This window comes from Pelodiscus sinensis, chromosome 15 (assembly GCF_052426305.1).
Source record: "Pelodiscus sinensis isolate ZL-2025 chromosome 15, ASM5242630v1, whole genome shotgun sequence".
NCBI classification, from domain to species: domain Eukaryota; kingdom Metazoa; phylum Chordata; order Testudines; family Trionychidae; genus Pelodiscus; species Pelodiscus sinensis.
In genome coordinates, this window is record NC_143066.1 from 19,454,528 (window position 1) to 19,474,292 (window position 19,765).

The 19,765-nt window shown below is 44.3% G+C and overlaps 1 protein-coding gene across 6 annotated transcripts in view; it reads right to left on the bottom strand.

Moving 5' to 3' along the window:
- The window catches only part of SNX29 (sorting nexin 29), a 472,527-nt gene that overhangs the window by 223,622 nt on the left and 229,140 nt on the right, over positions 1–19,765 (bottom strand). For all 6 annotated transcript variants that reach the window (XM_014577718.4, XM_089782297.1, XM_014577716.4 and 3 more), the window contains one exon: positions 19,156–19,272. In XM_014577718.4, the coding sequence (XP_014433204.3) occupies positions 19,156–19,272 (117 nt within the window). The remainder of the gene's footprint in view (positions 1–19,155; positions 19,273–19,765) is intronic.

Consider the following 19,765-nt stretch of genomic DNA (forward strand, 5'->3'; position numbering starts at 1 on the left):
CAGGAATGGATACCTGTTCAAGTGAATGGCAAATAGGTCTACCTGGGGACGACCACACCTCTGGAATATTATTTCTAACACTTCCCCTTTGAAGGACCACTCGTGCAAAGGAGCAGCTGAGGGTATCCGCCAGGACATTCTTGGCTCCCAGCAGGTAAGCTGCTTCCAGATGAATACTGTGGAGTACACAAAACTCCCAGAGGAGTAGGGCTTCTTGGCAGAGGGGAGAGGAATGAGCTCCACCCTGTTTGTTGATATAAAACACCGCCACCATGTTGTCTGTTAACACAAGACCGTCTTATTGGTCAGGTGGGATACAAACACCTGGCAGGCTAGCCTGACAGCCCTCAGTTCCCTGACATTTATGTGGATTTCGCGTTCCAGAGGGGACCACATACCTTGAGTTCGATGTTCTGCCATGTGCTCTCCCCAACCCGTGTCCGGGGCATTGGTGACCAGTCTCACCATCGGCCCTTCTGTCATGAAGGGGACTCCTGTACACATCACTTCCTCCTGCATCCACCACTACAGGGATTGGATAATGTTCCTTGGGACTGTGAGGATGGAGTCCCAGGGTGCTCGGGCTTGGTTGAGGCCGTTTATAATGCTGCCCATTGCCATAAATCTGCCTTTGGGTAGAGGCGCCCTGCCTGTAGCTGAGTTTATGTCGGCTACCACAAATTCTATTGATAGAATGGGAATCAACATGAATTTCTCCTCGTTTACCACAAGGCCTAGTTCTCTGAATAATGTTCTTATAAAAGTTATATGTTCCCTCACTTGATCCTTTGACCGGCCCCTGATGAGCCAGTCGTCTAGGTAAGGGAAAACCTGTATTCTGTGCCTCCTGAGGAAGGCGGCCACCACTCCTATACACTTGGTGAACACTCTGGGTGCCGTCGATAGCCCAAAAAGGAGGACTTGAAACTGAAAGTGCTCTTGTCCCACCATAAACCTGAAGAATCTCCGGTGAGCAGGCCTAATCTCAACGTGAAAATAGGCATCCTTTAAATCGAGGGCAGCGTACCAGTCCCCCAGTTCCAGGGACGGGATAATGGATGTGAGAGTGACCATCTTGAACTTTGTCTTTTTTATAAAGGTGTTGAGGTCCCGCAAGTCCAAAATAGGTCTGAGGCCTCCCTTTACCTTGGGGATAAGGAAGTAACGGGAGTAGAACCCTTTGCCCCTGAACTCTTGTGGGACCCTTTCTATTGCTCCTTTCTTGAGAAGTGAAAACACCTTTTGTATTAACAGAAGCTTGTGAGAGGGGTCCCTGAAGAGGGACAGGGAAGGGGGGTGCAAAGGGTGCAAACAGTGGAAAGGGATAAAGTATCCCATTGATACTAGGCCTAGAACCCACCTGTCAGACATAATGCGGGCCCATGCAGGATAAAAATAGGATAGCCTGCCCCCAAAAGGGGGCTCGAGTTCTGGGACTGGTATGAAGCCCTCGTGCGCACCCTCAAAACAAGGACTTGGGCTGTTGTGGAGGGGGTGGCCCTGCATTTCTTTCCGTGTCGGAAAGCAGTCTTCATCTCCTATTTCTGCCATTTGCGGCACCCCCGTTAGTTATTATTGTTTCCTATGTTACGCGGTTTGTGTCTCACCTGATCTTATCTCGTGTTAAATGACCTCCTTGGTGTGGCCGGTGTGTGTATTCCTAAGGATCTAAGAGTGGCCCTAGAATCTTTCAGGCTATGCAAACTTGAATCTGTCTGTTGAGAGAACAGATCCTTGCCTTCAAAGGGCAAGTCCTGAATGGTACTCTGTACCTCTGGTGGTATACCAGACACCTGCAGCCAGGCACCCCTGCACTTCATCACTCTTCTACCCATTAGGTCCAACCTTTGGGCTCTCTGCTCTTGGGGGTAGGCCCCTGCCTCTCCTTTTGGACTGTCACATGCACAACCAGGCAGCCCGGTGTGGAGTGCGAGTACAGGTGCTTATGCCTGGACTGCAGGACAAAGTACAGGCAGTCCCCGACTTACGCGGATCCGACTTACGTCGGATCCGCACTTACGAACGGGGCTTTCTCGCCCCGGAAGTCGGGGCGAGAAAGCCCCCTTCGTAAGCTGCTCCGGTGCCTCTGGTCTGCTGGAGACCGTCTCCAGCAGACCTGGGGCACCAGGCGGGTTCCCGCGCTTCTGAGGCTTTGCCAGAGCAAAGCCTCAGAGGCGCGGGACCCCCCCCCCCGCGGCTGCGGCTTCAGTCCGGGAGCCTGTGGTCTGCTGGGGACGGTCCCCAGCAAACCACAGGCACCCAGATTGAAGCGGCAGCAGCGGCGGTTCCCCGCGCCTCTGAGGCTTTGCTCTGGCAAAGCCTCAGAGGCGCGGGACCCCCCCCCCGCGGCTGCGGCTTCAGTCCGGGAGCCTGTGGTCTGCTGGGGACGGTCCCCAGCAGACCACAGGCACCCAGATTGAAGCGGCAGCAGCGGCGGTTCCCCGCACCTCTGAGGCTTTGTTCTGGCAAAGCCTCAGAGACGCGGGACCCCCCCGCGGCTGCGGCTTCAGTCCGGGAGCCTGTGGTCTGCTGGGGACGGTCCCCAGCAGACCACAGGCACCCAGATTGAAGCGGCAGCAGCGGCGGTTCCCCGCGCCTCTGAGGCTTTGCTCTGGCAAAGCCTCAGAGGCGCGGGACCCCCCCCGCGGCTGCGGCTTCAGTCCGGGAGCCTGTGGTCTGCTGGGGATGGTCCCCAGCAGACCACAGGCTCCCGGACTGAAGCCGCAGCCGCGGCGGGGTCCCTCCCTCTGAGGCTTTGCCAGAGCAAAGCCTCAGAGGCTCTACTCCCCGTGTCCCTGGTCTGCTGGGGAGGGGGGGGGCGCAGCTAGTGTGCTCCCTCCCCTCCCCCCAGCAGACCAGACTTTTGTTTTGGACTCTGGGGCAGAGCAGCTGGGGCACTGCCGATTGGTCCTGTAGCGCCCGCTCTGGGCACTACTGGACCAACCCGGCAGCACCCCAGCTGCTCTGCCCCAGGTCCTGATTCAGCCGCTGCTGGTCAGTTTCAGCAGTGGCTGAATCAGGACGCCTGGGGCAGAGCAGATGGGGTGCTGCTAGGTTGGTCCAGTAGCACCCAGGAGCGGCGCTACTGGAGCAACCCAGCAGCACCCCAGCTGCTCTGCCCCAGGCGTCCCCAAGTCAGCTTCTGCTGAAACTGACCAGCGCTGACTACAGGAAGCCCCAGGCAGAATTGCTCTGCCCCGGGCTTCCTGGAATCAGCTGCTGATCAGTTTCAGCAGCAGCTGATTTGGGGACCCCTGGGGTTCTTAAGTTGATTCTGTATGTAAGTCAGAACTGGCGGTCAGTTTCAGCAGTGTCTGAATCTGGACGCCAGTTCCGACTTACATACAGATTCAACTTAAGAACAAACCTACAGTCCCTATCTTGTACGTAACCCGGGGACTGCCTGTAGCATCTCTCCATCCCTTTCTAGATTGGTGGAATAGATGCTGGAATCTGCCATAATTTGGTGATGATTTTAGCTACCGTTTTATTCAGAGGCAGTGCCAGCTTCGCCGGTGCATCTCATAGACTCATAGACTTTAAGGTCAGAAGGGACCATTATGATCATCTAGTCTGACCCCCTGCACAGTGCAGGCCACAAAATCTCACCCACCCCTCCTAGAATAATCCTCTCACCTATATCTCAGATATTGAAGCCTTCAAATACTTTGAAGACCCCAAGATGCAGAGAATCCTCCAGCTGTGATCTGTACCCCATGCTACAGAGGAAGGCGAAAAACCTCCAGGGCCTCTGCCAATCTACCCTGGAGGAAAATTCCTTCCCAACCCCAAATATGGCAGTCAGCTAAACCCTGAGCATGTGGGCAAGACTCATCAGCCAGACACCCAGAAAGTTCTCTATAGTCACTCCTATCATCCCTCCATTGACCTATTTCCCACTGATAATGGTCAATTAGCTACCAAGCTCATGTTATCTCATCAAACCATCCCCTTCATAAACCCATCTAGTTTAATCTTGAAACCAGATACATCTTTTGCCCCCACTACTTCCCTTGGAAGGCTGTTCCAGAACCTCGCTCCTCTAATGGTTAGAAACCTTCGTCTAATCTCAAGTCTAAACTTCCTACTAGCCAGCTTATATCCATTTGTTCTTGTGTCCACATTGGTATTAAACTTAAATAATTCCTCTCCCTCCCTGGTATTTATCCCTCTAATATATTAAAAAGTGCAACCATGTCCCCCCTCAGCCTTCTTTTGGTTTAAGTAAACAAGCCAAGCTCCTTGAGTCTCCTTTCATAAGACAGGTTTTCCATTCCTCAGATCATCCTAGTGGCCCTTCTTTGTACCTGTTCCAGTTTGAATTCATCCTTCTTATACATGGGAGACCAGAACTGCACACAGTATTCCAAATGGGGTCTCACCAATGCCTTGTATAATGGCATTAACACCTCCTTATCCCTACTGGAAATACCTCGCCTAATACATCCCAAGATCGTATTAGCCTTTTTCACGGCCATGTCACAATGGCGGCTCATAGTCATTCTATAATCAACCAGGACTCCGAGGTCCTTCTCCTCCTCCGTTACTTCCAACTGATGTGTCCCCAGCTTATAACTAAAATTCTTTTTATTAATCCCTAAATGCATAACCTTACACTTCTCACTATTAAATTTCATCCTATTGCTATCACTCCAATTTACAAGATCATCCAGATCTTCCTGTATGATATCCCAATCCTTTTCTGAATTGGCAATAGCTCCCAACTTTGTGTCATCCGCAAATTTTATTAGAACACTTCCACTTTTGGTGCCAAGATGAGCAATAAAAAGATTAAATAAAATTGGCCCCAAAACTGATCCCTGAGGAACTCTGCTAGTAACCTTCCTCCAACCTGACAGTTCACCTTTCAATATAACCCTCTGTAGTCTCCCCTTTAACCAGTTGCTTATCCACTTCTCAACTTTCATATTAATCCCTATCTTTTCCAATTTAACCAATAATTCCCCACGTGGTACTATATCAAATGCCTTACTAAAGTCGAGGTAGATTAGATCCACTGCATTTCCTTTATCTAAAAAATCTGTTACTTTCTCAAAAAAGGAGATCAGGTTGGTTTGGCACGATCTACCTTTTGTAAAATCATGTTGTAATTTGTCCCAATTGCCATTAGCCTCAATGTCTCTAACTACTTTCTCCTTCAAAATTTTTTCCAGGATCTTACATACTACAGATGTCAAACTAACAGGCCTATAGTTACCCGGGTCACTTTTTTTCCCTTTCTTAAAAATCGGAACTATATTAGCAATTCTCCAGTCAAATGGTACAACCCCTGAGTTTAGAGATTTATTAAAAAATGTTGCTAATGGACTTGCAAGTTCATGTGCCAGTTCCTTTAATATTCTTGGATGAAGATTATCCGGGCCCCCCGATTTACTCCCATTAAGCTGTTCAAGTTTGGCTTTTACCTCGGATATGGTAATATCTACCTCCTTATCTTTAGTCCCATTTGTTAACTTACCATTATCCCTAAGCTCTTCATTAGCCTCATTAAAGACTGAAGCAAAGTATTTGTTCAAATACTGGGCCATTCCTAGATTATCCTTAACCTCCACTCCATCCTTAGTAATTAGCAGTCTTACTTCTTTTTTTGTTTTTTTCCTATTTATATGGCTATAAAACCTTTTACTATTGGTTTTAATTCCATTTGCAAGGTCCAACTCTACCTGACTTTTAGCCTCTCTCACTTTATCCCTACATACTCTAACCTCAATAAGGTAGCTTTCTTTACTAACCCCTCCCATTTTCCACTCCTTATATGCTTTCTGCTTTTTCTTAATCACCTCTCTGGGATGCTTGCTCATCCAGCTTGGTCTAACACACCTGCCTATAAATTTTTTTCCCTTTTCTAGGGATACAGGCTTCTGACAGCTTCTGCAACTTTAACTTAAAATAATTCCAGGCCTCCTCCACTTTAAGATCCATAATTTCTTTAGTCCAATCAACTTCCCTAACTAGTTTCCTTAATTTACTGAAGTTAGCTCTTTTGAAATCAAAAACCCTAGTCTCAGATTTATTTTTGTTTATCCTTCCATTTAATTTAAATTGAATTAGCTCATGATCACTGGAGCCAAGGTTATCTCCTACAACCATTTCATCTATGAGGTCCTCGCTACTCACCAAAACCAAATCTAAAATAGCATCCCCCCTTGTTGGTTCAGCAACTACTTGATGAAGGAATTCATCAGCTATCACATCTAGGGAAATCTGAGCCCTATTATTATTACTAGCACTTGTTCTCCAGTCTATATGCTGAAAGAATGTCCAGTATGGGGTCTGTGTCCTCTTCCATCACCTCAGCCTGCACTCCTAAATATGCTGCCAGACAACGGAGCAGTTCCTGATCTGCCCTGGTGTCCAACGATGACATGGGAGGCGCAGGATCTGCTACGGACTTATCAGGGGAAAAGGATGATGATTCCCTCAGGAGTGGTTGATCAGTGACTGGCTCCGCCACTTGAGCGGCCAGTTTAGGTTTTGGCTGGTCCTGGACATTGAGGCCTGCACCCTCCGCCTCTGGGCGCAACTGTTGTCTTTGTGGGCTTTCTCTATCTTCCGATATGGAAGCACCTGGCATAGGAGTGGCCGGTGGGGTGCCCTTGGACAGTGGGATGCTCGAGCCTGGGGAGGGTGGTATAGAGCCCTACAACTGATGGTAGGCCCAAGGGGTCCAGAAAGGCCACTGCGGCTGCACTTGGCAAGGCCATGTCTGCTGGGCCTGATACTTCCAGTGCTGGGAGTGGTACCTTGACGATCTATGAGAGGAGGTACTGATCGGATCGATTCAGCGTTGGATTCTGAGGTGTAATTTGACGCCGACCATGCTGGAGATGATCGTGTCACGTGCCAAGGCCGGTGCCATTCCATGGATTCGGGCTTTCCCCGGTGAGCTTGCTGAGGAGGTGCCATAAGTTGTGGTGCAGGCAAAGCCGCACCAGTCCCGAGAGGTCCTTGCACTGTTCAAGCTGGTGCTGTGGAACCCTGTGTCGGCGGGGCTACCAGTGCCATCAATGGTGCCAGAGGGGCTTGCGGAGCCTGTAGGGTCTGTGGTGTCAAGGAGGGGGTCGGGTTCATCTTCGTACTCTGTACCAGTTGAAGCCCCGGTGCCGGCAACATGCCTGACGCCAATGGTGCCCCCGGCGCTGCTGTTAGTTGGGCCTGCGTAGATGGGCAAGGTGAGGCTGAGAGTTCTATAAGCTCTCTAGCTGCCTCAAAGATATGGGAGTGCCCCATCCTGGGCTCCTTTCTTGTGAGGAGCTCTTCATTAGTGCTTTGGGTGAGTTGTCTTGTCCTGGTGTCGCAGAGGGGAATCGTCTAATGGGGTTTGGGTGCAGTGCCATCTCCCGTGCCCTTGCTTCCCCAAAGAGTTTCCCCTAGGCTGCTTTGTCTTCTTCGGCACCAGGGATTGCGATCTGTGCCTCGGTGCCTCGGACGACTTCAGAGCCGTAGATTGAGGAGGCACCTGTGGCACCTCGCCCACTGACGCCGGTGCACTCCATGCTGCCGGAGCTCTCTCCGGCGCCACTTGGAGAGCAGACTCCATAAGTAAGAGTTTCAAATGGGAATCTCTTTCCCTCTTAGTCCTTGGCTTAAAACTCATCCAGATTTTGCAGGAGTCAGTGAGGTGGCCCTCCCCCAGACACTTTAGACAAGAGTCATGGGGGTCCCCACAGGGCATGGGCTTTGAACAGGACTCACAAAGTTTAAACCCCAGTGGTCCTGGCATCACCCTCCCACTGAGGGGAGAGGATTAAAAAACTAAGAAGTACCTAACAGCTAACTAACAACTATTTACACAGTAAAAGAACAAGTAACAATGCTAAGTATCCACACACTGGGTTGCATGGACGAACAGATAAGCGCTCCAGCTACCGTCAAGGCGGTAAGAAAGAACTGAGGGAGGGGAGGTCCAGCAGGCATACTTATGCACCATTACTTCGGCACCACTCTAGGAGGCTACCTGATGGCCCGACGGATACTGTTGGGGAAAAAAGGCTCCGAAAGCCATGCACGCAGCACGCATGCACCTAATTCGAATGCACATGAGCAATCACTCGAAGAAGAACAGAGTGTGTCTACACAGCATCCTAAACTCGAAATAAGCACAAATTGCATATCTCATTTTGAATCTATTGCAAAACAACTTATTTTGAAATCTGGCGCTGCGACACAGCGCCATATTTCAAAATAATGCAATATATTGGGCCATCCCTTATCCCTCATGCAACGGGATTGCAAAATAGCCTGCCAGTTATTTTGAAAAATATTTTGAAATAACACGTGGCTTGTATAGATGCTGGGTAGCTATTCGGGATACCTCTGGTACCCCTGAAATAGCCATGCAGGGTAGATGTACCCTCGGAGATCTGTACTGAAATCAAGAAGATGAATTTCAATAAAGTGCGAAGTACTACAATTAGGGAAGAAAAATCAAATTAATATCTTCAAACTTGGGAATAACTGTCTAGGCAGTAGTATTGTTGAAAATAAACTGAGGGCTATAGTGGATTACAAATTGAATACGAATCAACATGCTGGGGTTGTCAATGGGAATGTCCTATAAGCACATGAGATAACAGTCTCACTCTACTCAAAGTTGGTGAGGTTTCAAGTGAAGTACTGTGTCCAGTTCTAGGTGTCACACTAAGCAAGATGTGGACAAACTGGAGATAATCCAGGAAAGAACAACCTAAATGACAAAAGGTTTAGGAAACATGAGTTATTAAAAAAAAAGCTGAAAATATGCATGTTCAGTCTTCAGACTAAATACCAAATACCGAGGAAAATCCGAATAACAGTCTTCAAATACATTAAGAACTGTTACAAAGAAGATTGGCATCAACTGTTCTCCATTACCACTGAAGGTAGGTAAAGATTTAGGAAAAACTTTCTAAATATAAGGATAGTTAGGCTTTGGAATGCGATTCCATAGGAAGTTGTGGAATATCTATCATTGGAGGTTTTAAAGAATATGTTGGACAAACATCTGTCAGAGATAGTCTACGGTTACTTGATCCTGCTTCAGGGCAGGGTCCTAAACTTGGTAACCTCTTGAGGACCCTTCCAGCTTTCCATTTCTATAATTCTATGTTTCACTGTTAATCTGCGGACAAGGAGTATAATAAATTCTTGTCCTATCAGAGCAGCATTCTTTCACTGCATTTTTCACCATTACTTGGTTTTATTACTTACTCACAAAATGAATACATAAATAAATGAGGAAGTGGGTTTTGCCACGAAAGCTCATGATACTATATGTACGTATATTTGTTAGTTTTTAAGGTGCTACAGGAATACTCTTTTTTTTAAAGTTACACAGACTAACTTAGACTAACCCTATTGTGACTTTTTCATCAAATTTTGGGTAATGATTTGAGGGAGTAGTGTCGCGAGTTGTCAATGTGGTTCCCAACTTACGAACAACTTATGAACCAAGCACTTGGTTGTAACTCAATGTGTTCATAAGTTGGACCCCATTCATTTCAATGGGACCGTGCTGTTTGTAAGTCGGGGTCGCACTTAATGGGAGGTTGGTCATAAGTGCAGCTTGTAGTACGTCGATGCGTTTGTAAGTCAGGGTACATCTAAACTACATGGCTCCGTCGACGGAGCCATGTAGATTTGTTGTTTTGGCAAAGGCAAATGAAGCCGCGATTTAAATGATCGCGGCTTCATTTAAATTTACATGCCCTTTATCGGCAGCCCCGGTAAACCTCATCCCACGAGGAATAATGGGGCTGCCGTTAAAGGGCTTTGATGTTGGCAGGGGAGTGTCCAGACTAGCGCATTGAGCGGACAAACAACTGATCAGCTGTTTGTCGGCTCAGCGCGGCAGCCATGTAAATTTAAATAAAACCGCGATCATTTAAATCGCGGCTTCATTTGCCTTTGCCTATGTGTCTAATCTACATGCCTCTGACGACAGAGGCATGTAGTATAGACACAGCCTCAGGGACTACCTGTATAATATTTTTAATGCAGTCTCATAATTTCATATATTTACTGCTATTGCCATAAACTAAATGTCATCTTTACTAACTGAAAAAACTGCCATATCTACTCTCAAACAGGGGAAGTGCGGTGATTCTCGTCACCAGGCTGCCTATGTGCAGCTCCGGCATGAGGCGGCGTGGTGCGAGCCAGAGGGTGGGACACAGGCAGACGCCAGGATGCTGGCGTGTCGTGGCGTCATGATGTCACGGCTGGTGACCACCGGATTCAAAAAGGCCCCGCAAACTGGACGGCAGAAGCCAGGGAGGGGAAGGAAGGGGCTTGTGCTGAGAGGAGGGGGGTAGGTCAGGAGAAAGGGGAAGGCACCAAAGGACAGGGTGCAGGAGAGACAAATGCCAGGGGGTCAAGTGGAGACAATGAGGAAAAGGACAGGAGGGGAGGTGTCAGTGGGAGGGAGGACAGGGTGATGCTGGGAGAGGAGAGAGTAAGGGCATTGGGAGCCGTATGTTGTGCAGGCCCGATTTAATTGAAAAATTCTTAATAAAGTATCATCCCCCCCCCCCAAACCTACCCTTGCAGCTAGGATTGCCAGGTGTCCAGTTTTCTACCGGACAGTCCGGTATTTGCGCTCTCTGCCCAGCTGGGCACCGTCTGGAAGCCTGGCGGCACCTTGTATGCCCGACACACGTGGGGTTTTTTTCCCCCTCGACAAAAATTGTTAGCCTGCATGTTCGGTATTTTTTGGGAGAGCATCTGGCAACCCTACTTGCGGCCCACAGCTGTTTTCTTTGGAGTAATATGGCCCTCGCCGCTTTCGAAATTGTGCAGGCCTGGTCTACAGTCCAGAGATTTTTTGGAAAAACAGTCGTTTTTCCAAAAAAACTTCACTTACATCCACACTGCAATCACATTCTTTTGAAAAAAAATTGAAAGAACAGAAGGGTTTTTCTGACATTGGTAAACCTCTTTCTACGAGAAAGAAGACTTTTTCCGAAACAGCTCTTTTGGAACAAGGTGCGTGTGGACGGGGAAGAGGGAGTTCTTTTGAAAGAAGAGGAAAGAGGAAAAAGCACAGGTGCCCTGGTGGCCACTCTATTCATAGTAATCACAGCTTATATGTGAGATAGCATCCACACTGAATGGATGCTGCTATCTTTCAAAAAAGCAGATCGCTTTTTCGATGCACTTGTTTCAATGCATTTTCCGTGTTATGATCATTTCAATCATTCATTCTGTGAAAAGTGGCAAACTTTAAGTTATGTACTTTGAAATCTTCAGTGCTACCCATGTGCTACCCATGACCATATACTAAATATAAAGTCAATCACATAATTTGATATAAATTTATACAAAATCACCTACCAGAAAATTGAGTAACAGTAGCTGGAAGCTTGTATATGGTGTCCTAGCAAGAGAACAGCTTTCCATTCCTGAGTAGCTGAACATCAACTTTGTTGCCATGTAGTTTGCAACTGCTGTTTATAGCCATTTCATGCTATGCTTTCAAAGGTAACACTATATATATTTAGGATGCATTTTTAATTAAAACTAAGAATAGTATAAAGTGCCCAGTCTGAATATTAAATGTATAGGTTAGACCTCCCTGGTCCAGAACCCTCAGAACCGGAGTGTTCCTGAACCAGGGAGATTTCCAGATCATGGGAGGCCAGGACTCCCCTCCTGGCCATCAGTCCCACTCCCGGGCGCCAGCATGGACCACTGGGCTACAATCCCAGCCCTGGGCGGGGCTGCACTCCCACCAGCCCCATTGCCTACAGTCCTGGCTGGGATAACACTCCCAGCCACACTGGCCCCACTGTCGCCGGCCCTGCTGACACAAGCCCGGACTGTGCTTCTGATCGTGGCTGCCCCCAATCGCAGCTGGGCTCTTTGGTCCAGCAATATCCATGATCTTGCCGCACCACAGATGTTGCCGAACCACAGAGTACTGGATTTTAACCTGTACTATGCTGGTGAAAGAAAAATAATCAGAAAATAGTTAAAATAAAAGTTTTATACAAACAAGCGGTCTGTGTTTCCACAACTGGAAATCTTATGATTTGTTTTGGATCTATAGAAAGAAAAAGCAGTGTATACCAGTTCAAAAAACAGGTACTGTTTTCACTATTTTCATGTGTTGCTGGAGAAAAAGCTTTTTAATATCTAGTTATTCCAAACAGCATTTAAAATAAACAGGATATGTTCAATATGTAATATTTCAAATAATTTTTGCAAAACCATTAATCTTTTAGAGATGCCACACTGATGTGCAACTCTCTGCAATTTTTTATTATTATTGTTTTCATTATGATTACTATTCAGAGTCCATCCAGAGATAGATTTTTGTTTTAAATATCTGATGCCAGATGACTAGAAGACAACTAGATGACTGGAAAAAGCTTTTTTAAAATTCAATCTTTAAGGTAGAGATGGTACATATCAATGATGTTTTAAAGACATTTTGCAGTTTAAAATATCTGTATTTATTTTATAAAATGTCATAGTGGGAATTTCAAGAACACTTTCACACTATACCATTTTTAAACCTGCCAGAAAGACAAAGTAGGTGTTAAGTATTTAATTGTTTTATTAAGGTAGTATCTAGAGACCAACCAACATTAGACCTCATTGTGGCAAATGCTGTATAAACATATTGTAAATGAAACTTTCTGGACCTATTCAAAGTTTTGTAAAATGCAAAGCATTTTTCATGTTTTTCTTATTTGGATTTTAGTAATAGGAAGGTCCTGGTCTGCCAGCCCTGGAGGCAAAATCTTTGGGACAGATATAAGCTAGCAACACCTGTATTAACTTTTTCATCACAGTGCTTTCTGTATCTACAAGCCTTCCACCAATCCTGACCTGAAGTAACCATATTTAGTAGTAAAGGATTTCTTCATGCCTATTCATTCAATATCCCCTTTGCTTTCTATCAAGGTTAAGTTTTCTATCAAGGTTAGCAGTTAGAGACAACTGTGAAAGTGAATTTTACATAAATACCTGCCCACAAGCAACATTAGCAATAATACAGTAACAACTTTGAGTTGGTTCCAAATTGCACAGCAGTCAAGATGAAAAGCTAGAGATGAAAGGCTCTGCATATCATATATCTCTTCATACATCCCAGTCTTACAAGGGGACAGATAGGCCAAACAAAACCCACTCTTCTTTGCTGAGTCAGAGGTTTGTAGTTTAGAAGTCCAAAGAAGGGATGTAAAATCTCAGTTAATCAGTTAACTGGTTAAATGTTATGTTTAACTGGTTAACCAATTAAACAGGGTTGTGCTGGATTGTGCCCCCCATCACAGGCGGGGGCTGTTCTGGCTGGGATGGAGCACCCTGAGCAAGATGTGCTGGGCCAGGACTGCTGTGGACAGGGGATGCTCTGGACAGATTGGAACACCGCCCGCACACATCATCCATGGCAGGCTTGGGGCTGCTTCCTGCCTACCGGCTAACTGTTCACATTCCTGGTCCAGAGATGCAGGGTGCTAGACTGTGGGGGGAAGAGAGAGAGCTAATTAAAGGAATGAGTGCAGTGAGTTCATACTTTAGAGACTGTATGAATGTGACCAGGAATTTGTGTCAACTCTGTCACTGGGATGGAAACCAGTTGACTTCATAATGTCGAAAATGTACAATTTCCCAGGCTTATCCTGATCACAGCTGCATAACCAGGATTACAACCCTGACTGGAAAAAATTCCCTTCAAAGGCATGTGACAGATGAAATGAAGCAGATGGAAAGGCTCTGCTAAATAATGGCTGATGTAGATATAAAATGAGATTTACTTTCAAAGCCCTCAAAGTGATTGCAAGCTGCAGACTGTTGGCATATAAATGGTGTGGAAAGGGGAGCATGACCATTTTTCACAGGTGAGACCCTCTTGTGGGCTTGTCTAGTTCTTGGATGTGAATGAACAGTAGGACAGGGAAGAGAGAATTAAGGATGGAGACCTCCCTATAAACGTAGGCCAAAAGCCCAGAAAGAGATTGCATCAGAGGTGCAATAAGCAAGATAACAATCAGGCTTTCCAAAGATAGCCTGTTGCTTCTTCTTTTTTTTTGGCATAGTGTAATATCAGTGTGTACTTCTCAATGTGCCAGAAGCAATATTTCGCATAAGTGCATACAGTTCTTTTATCATTTGATAGCAGTCCCCCTGACAGTGTAATTCAGCATGGTAAACTAGCTGAGTCACTGAGATCAGGAAAGAGTTCTTTATCAGAAGAAACTTGGGAAATGAGGTTGCCTTTATTTAAACTACCAAAATTGCTGAAGAAGTTTTGGTCATTAAAAAGCCACATACGTACAAATGAATAACAGTCTCATTTAGTTAATACTGAGTATGCAAATGTGAGTTGCTTCCCTCATGAATAAAACTATTTTTAAATGTGCTAGCTAGTCTTCCATGCTACATTATTTCCAACTGAATTGAATGTCTCTCACTTTCTCAAAATTTGCCTGTCAATTTTTATTATTATTCAAAACAGATGCTACCAGAACAGTTTTAGTAAACTAGGCAGCTTACACTCTGTTAAGAGATGGAATTCATTTCAGCAATTTAAATTTAAAGCCCAGGTAGCTGTAAAATAGAACAGAAATAGCGATTTGGCTGTAACATTCTTTCCTGGAAAGTTACTTGAATTCAAATTTGTGACCACTCTAATTAGGAAATAATTCATCATTTAAAATAGAAAGAGCCTTCACATAAAAATATGGATGTAAACATTTTTAAGCAAAAGAATAAATAGGCTATATGCTTGGGGAACAAAAATAGTAAGGTTACTTAAAGGGTGAGAAATTGTTTTAGTGATTACAGCAAGAAATGGATAGTTTTATTTCCAATTAATTCATTATACGACCTTTAGCACATTACTTAACATCTGTCTGTACCTTTGAATACAACTGTCAAAATGAAAGTGTGATAATATCTATGCTTTACAAGAGAATTTCATATTTAATTAACATTTGTTAAGCACTAGTTACTCATATGGAAGGTACTGTCGAGGTACAACTGTGAATTCCTTTGTCTTCCTGACAGAACCTCTCTTGATACACATAGCTATTATAACACTAGATGAAGAGAAATTTGATTTGCTTTTTCCTCATTTTCACCTCCCAGCTTTTATATTCCATTTGTACTCTATTTAATAGGATTCAGAAGTGCAAAGTTTCCCCATAAGGGAGAAAAACAGAGGACAAAATATTTTTTTTTAAAACCACAAGAAATCTACTCATATAAGAGGAAGACTATGTCATTTCATGAGAAAGACAGTGTCAAGAAAGAAAAGATTCATTCTCCACAAAGAGTAACCCTGCTACATGGCTCACTTGCTTTCTCAAAATATAAATGTCAAATTGATACACATGAAATGGGTTCTATCTCTTAGAAGTAAAGCAATATTTTCTGGTAACAGAACAGTTTGTGATTTAAATTTGCAAGGAAACCAGTTCCCACTCTGATGTGGAAAGAGCAAGATAGACATTACATAGCTATGTAATAGACTTTCCTTGTGTAGCTTACATTCCAACTGGATGAGGTGGAACAAATTAGACTTAATTATTACAGATAACAATAGTCTAAGAAGGAATTTGGTCAAGTTTCTAAACAGTAGGGAAATGAGGACTCATCTATTGAAAAGGACAAAGTTATTATGTCTTCTAAAAGGTCAGTCTTGGGAAAAAAATATATTAGAACTGTTACAACATTCATCTAATAATGCAATTTGTCTTGTCTAGTTATGTAAAGTTTGAAAGTTAATATTCCAAGCTTAATCTTAAAATATATTTTGCACGCCAAGATGACCCCAGATAAAGGAAAGATTATTTGATCATTAGGGAGCTAGTTATATTCTAACGGCTGATTCAGTGTTTAATAAATAATTTACATTATTAAAATCTACCTTCTATCGAGCTAAAGAACTAAAAAGTGCCAAGATATTACATGAACTAAAATACTAAATTATTGGAATGAGTCAATCAAGTTGTAATTGATCTGAGATTAACTTCGCAATTGTCTTAATGTCATCAGGTAAATTCTATCAAATGTCCTTGGTTTTTGGAAGTTTGTAGAAATATTACAGGTCAAATCCTGCTCCCCTTATTCAGACAAAACTCACTTACTTCATTGAGACTATTATTATTTATTATGTGTACTAGCCAATTAGCCCGTCATAAGACGGTATTTTCAGGTCTCTCCTCCACGTCGGTCTTCTCTCCTGAGCCGCTGGTCTCTCGCTCCATCTCTCTCTCTCTTTCTCTCCTCCTCCTACTGCCTCCCCGTCTCCCTCTCTCAGCTCTCCTCCACCTCCTGCCTCTCTCTCTGTCTCTCTCTTTCTCTTATCCCCCGCTCCTGACTCTCACTCTGGGGATCACGGAGCCCAAATGGCAATTTGGGCTCCGCACTCCCCGTGCTGCATGGGGAGCATGAAGCCCAAACAGTCGTTTGTGCAACTTGCTCTCACGCAGCTGCCCGGCTGAGCGGCGCAGAAGTCAGCCGAGCGCCACGGCGGGAGGCGAAGGGGGGCAGGGCGGTGACGTTCACGGCCAGGGGGCGGGGCCTAGAGCTGCTGTCACACCGCATGTCACCACCCCGCCCCGCCCCCCTTCGCCTTCCGCCGTGATGCTCGACTGGCTTCTGCGCTGCTCAGCTGCGCTGCTCAGCTGGGCCTCCATGGGGGACCCCAAACAGCCATGTACTTCACCACTCCACCTCCCTTTCCCTCCCGCTGTAGCACTCGGCTGACTTCTGCGCCGCTCAACGGGGAAGCAAGCGGCGCAAGCAGCCATTTGGGCCCCACGCTCCCCATGCAGCACGGGCCGCCCAGAGGCAACAGCCAGCATTTCAGGCAACAGCGCCGCCCAGAGGGAACAGCCAGAATTTCAGCGTTACAGACTCTCAGACATTGGGCTACTATATATATGATTACCACAGTGCCCGGGGCTATAACACTAGGTGAAGTGAGCAGTACTTGGTCCTATGTAGCTGACTGCTGGTAGTGCAAACAGATGAGAAACTTGAAATACTGGGTTTCCCTGTGAATGAAAACTTTTAATGTTTGCTTTTTCTATGAGACAGGTATCAAGAGCTCCTTACATTTGAATTAATTAAGAAAAAATTAAGGACTCAACAGGAAAAATCAACTGTTAGCTGAATAGACCATATTACCTAACAATAAATCCCAATATTTCCAAAAACACCATTTCGCACTGCCCACTTCAACCAGCACAAACCTCAGATCAACCTTTTCTTCCAAACCTGAAAGTCCAAAGGAAAGCAATAGCTGAGGGAAAACGTAAAAGCAGCAGGAACTGTCACCCACCCATGTCTCTCAGAAGCAACATAGGCAAGTGTCTCAAAACAGCTTCAGCAGCAGCTCAAAAACAGAAAGCAATGTACAGCATTCTCAAAGATCTTGCAGGCATCCCACCTCAGCAATACTTATGCTGACAAAATGATCCTCCTTAGTAACTTTCTCTAAAATTGTTTTCAGGGAAACAAATCCCACTCAGTTGTTTATTCACCACAGATTTCACCAGTACAATCTGCAAATCTGAAAAGTAGGAGCTACAGAATTCATAATGCTTGAAGTCTGAGATGTTTGGAATGCTCAGATGCCTAGAGGTATGTCTATCTATCCTCCAATATTTAAGAGCCAGCATATACAGGTTTCACATAAAAGTAATTGTTCTCTCCGCAGAAGATTATCTTGTTATAATGGGTTGCCTAGGCTTCAGTTCATAAAAAAAGAGACACTTACTTACCTGATGTGGAATGTTCTTCAAGATGTGTCATCTCTATCAATATTCCACTGTAATTAAGCATTCATGCCACACCCCCAAAGTCAAAGAATTTGAAAGTAGAGTCCATTGGCCCACATATGCACTTGACTCGCCTTATGCTTCCATCCAAGCTAATGAAGGGTTGGGCAGACTGACCTTTTCTATAGTTCCTTCTTCATTACAAATAAGATGGATCCATAGAAGAGAGATAGGAAAGTGGGAAGTTGAATATAAATGTAGACCATAGTGCTCAAAGAACCTTCCAATACAGATAAGTAAACTCCTCTTCTTTGAGTGATGGTCCCTACTGTATTCCACTGAGGATAAGTTACAAGTAGTTTTCTTTTCCTAGTCTATGGAAAACTGTCTTCCATGCAGATGATGCAAGATCCTGAAAGCCCCATTTCAAAAGGTAGTATTCTCCTACAGGAAGAGACCTGGAAAAGTAGTGCAATGTGCTGAATGGAGCAGAAGTAGATAGAGTTGAGTCAATTTAGGAGTGTGGGAAAGAAAGGAGGATTATGAGACATAGGAGGCAGAACAGAGCATTCTGGAGTTTGGGAGTGGAAATATTGACTTTCAATGCAGAGAGGTGATAAACTGTATAGCAAGGGGATGCAGAAAATGGAAGCCAAATAACCACAGCTCTGGGGAGGGAAGTAACATTCTGTCACCATGTACGGGGACACAACAAATATAGTCCAGTAATTGCTGGTAATGTGAAGGTGAAGCTATGGAACTTAGCACAGACAGTACCTTTTTACTTCTATTTTCCTTTTAATCGTTTTTTGTTTTAGAAAATCAACACATTCTTTCCAATGCCTTAGCATCTTTTATTTCAATTGCCTAGTATATAACAATTATTTATATTTATCACTCCATGCCTAAAATACATTTGCCTTTATATTCCTTTCAAAATGCATTAGCTTATCTTTGAGAAACTCAATTACCATAGGAACATTACAAAGTATTTTCAGAATACAAGAATACACTGACTATAGATGACTGAACATTACAGATAATACATGGAACCTGCTACATGAAAACCTGCCAATTATAGTTACTCTAAATGTATTGTGCTAACTTTTCATTATAAAAAATTCAGATTAGTAATAAAGATAAAGTGCAATTTATGAGTTCTTTATTCAAATATAAGTTTAATTTTACTATTCTTTTTTTTCAATTTCTGGTAATGTACACTGCTAAAGATGAGTTAAACAACAAAGAAAGACTAGAGGTCATGAGTTCCTGAAAGATGCATTAACCAATTATTCTTCATAAAACAATATTCATTTTATTTTTAGTGATCTTTACAATGAGAAATACTTCTGAAACTATAATGTTGTGGTATACTTCGAGAATCAGAGAAAAAGCAAAATGTGAAATACACAAACACACTTACCGGTCCTCTCAAATCAATAAGTTCCTGCCTCATTTGGGATACAAGAGCTTCTTTTGCCATTAATGCACGGTGTAGTCGCTCATTGAATTCTATAAGCTCCCCATGCATTTCTGCCACCTGAAAGACATACAACCAAAATGTTAGGAGTGAACAAATCTCCTGAGCTCAGAACATTTCTCTCTGTATTGAAAAGCTCAACAATATAGTTTCATATCCATGTATACAGTTCCTGTAAAATCAAAACAATATATTTCCCAATTAGCACATAGCGTTGTTAACGCAGTAATTGGGACAGTAACATTAATGACACACAGACAGACAAAACACAAATCTTGGCCTAATTCATAATTGCAGATACTGACATCTACTTTGACCACACAACATTCCGGTTCTAACTTTCTATCTTATATCTGAGAAAAGTAAATGACAAGTGACAAACAGCTTCAGGGGGTAGCCAAGATAGTCTGTACAGGATAAACTTAAAAAACAAGAGTCTGGTAGCACTTTAAAGACTAACAAAACATGTAGATGGTATTATGAGCTTTAGTGGGCACAACCCACTTCTTCAGATGACCAGAGTGTTAGATGTCCAAAACTAAAATAAACAGGA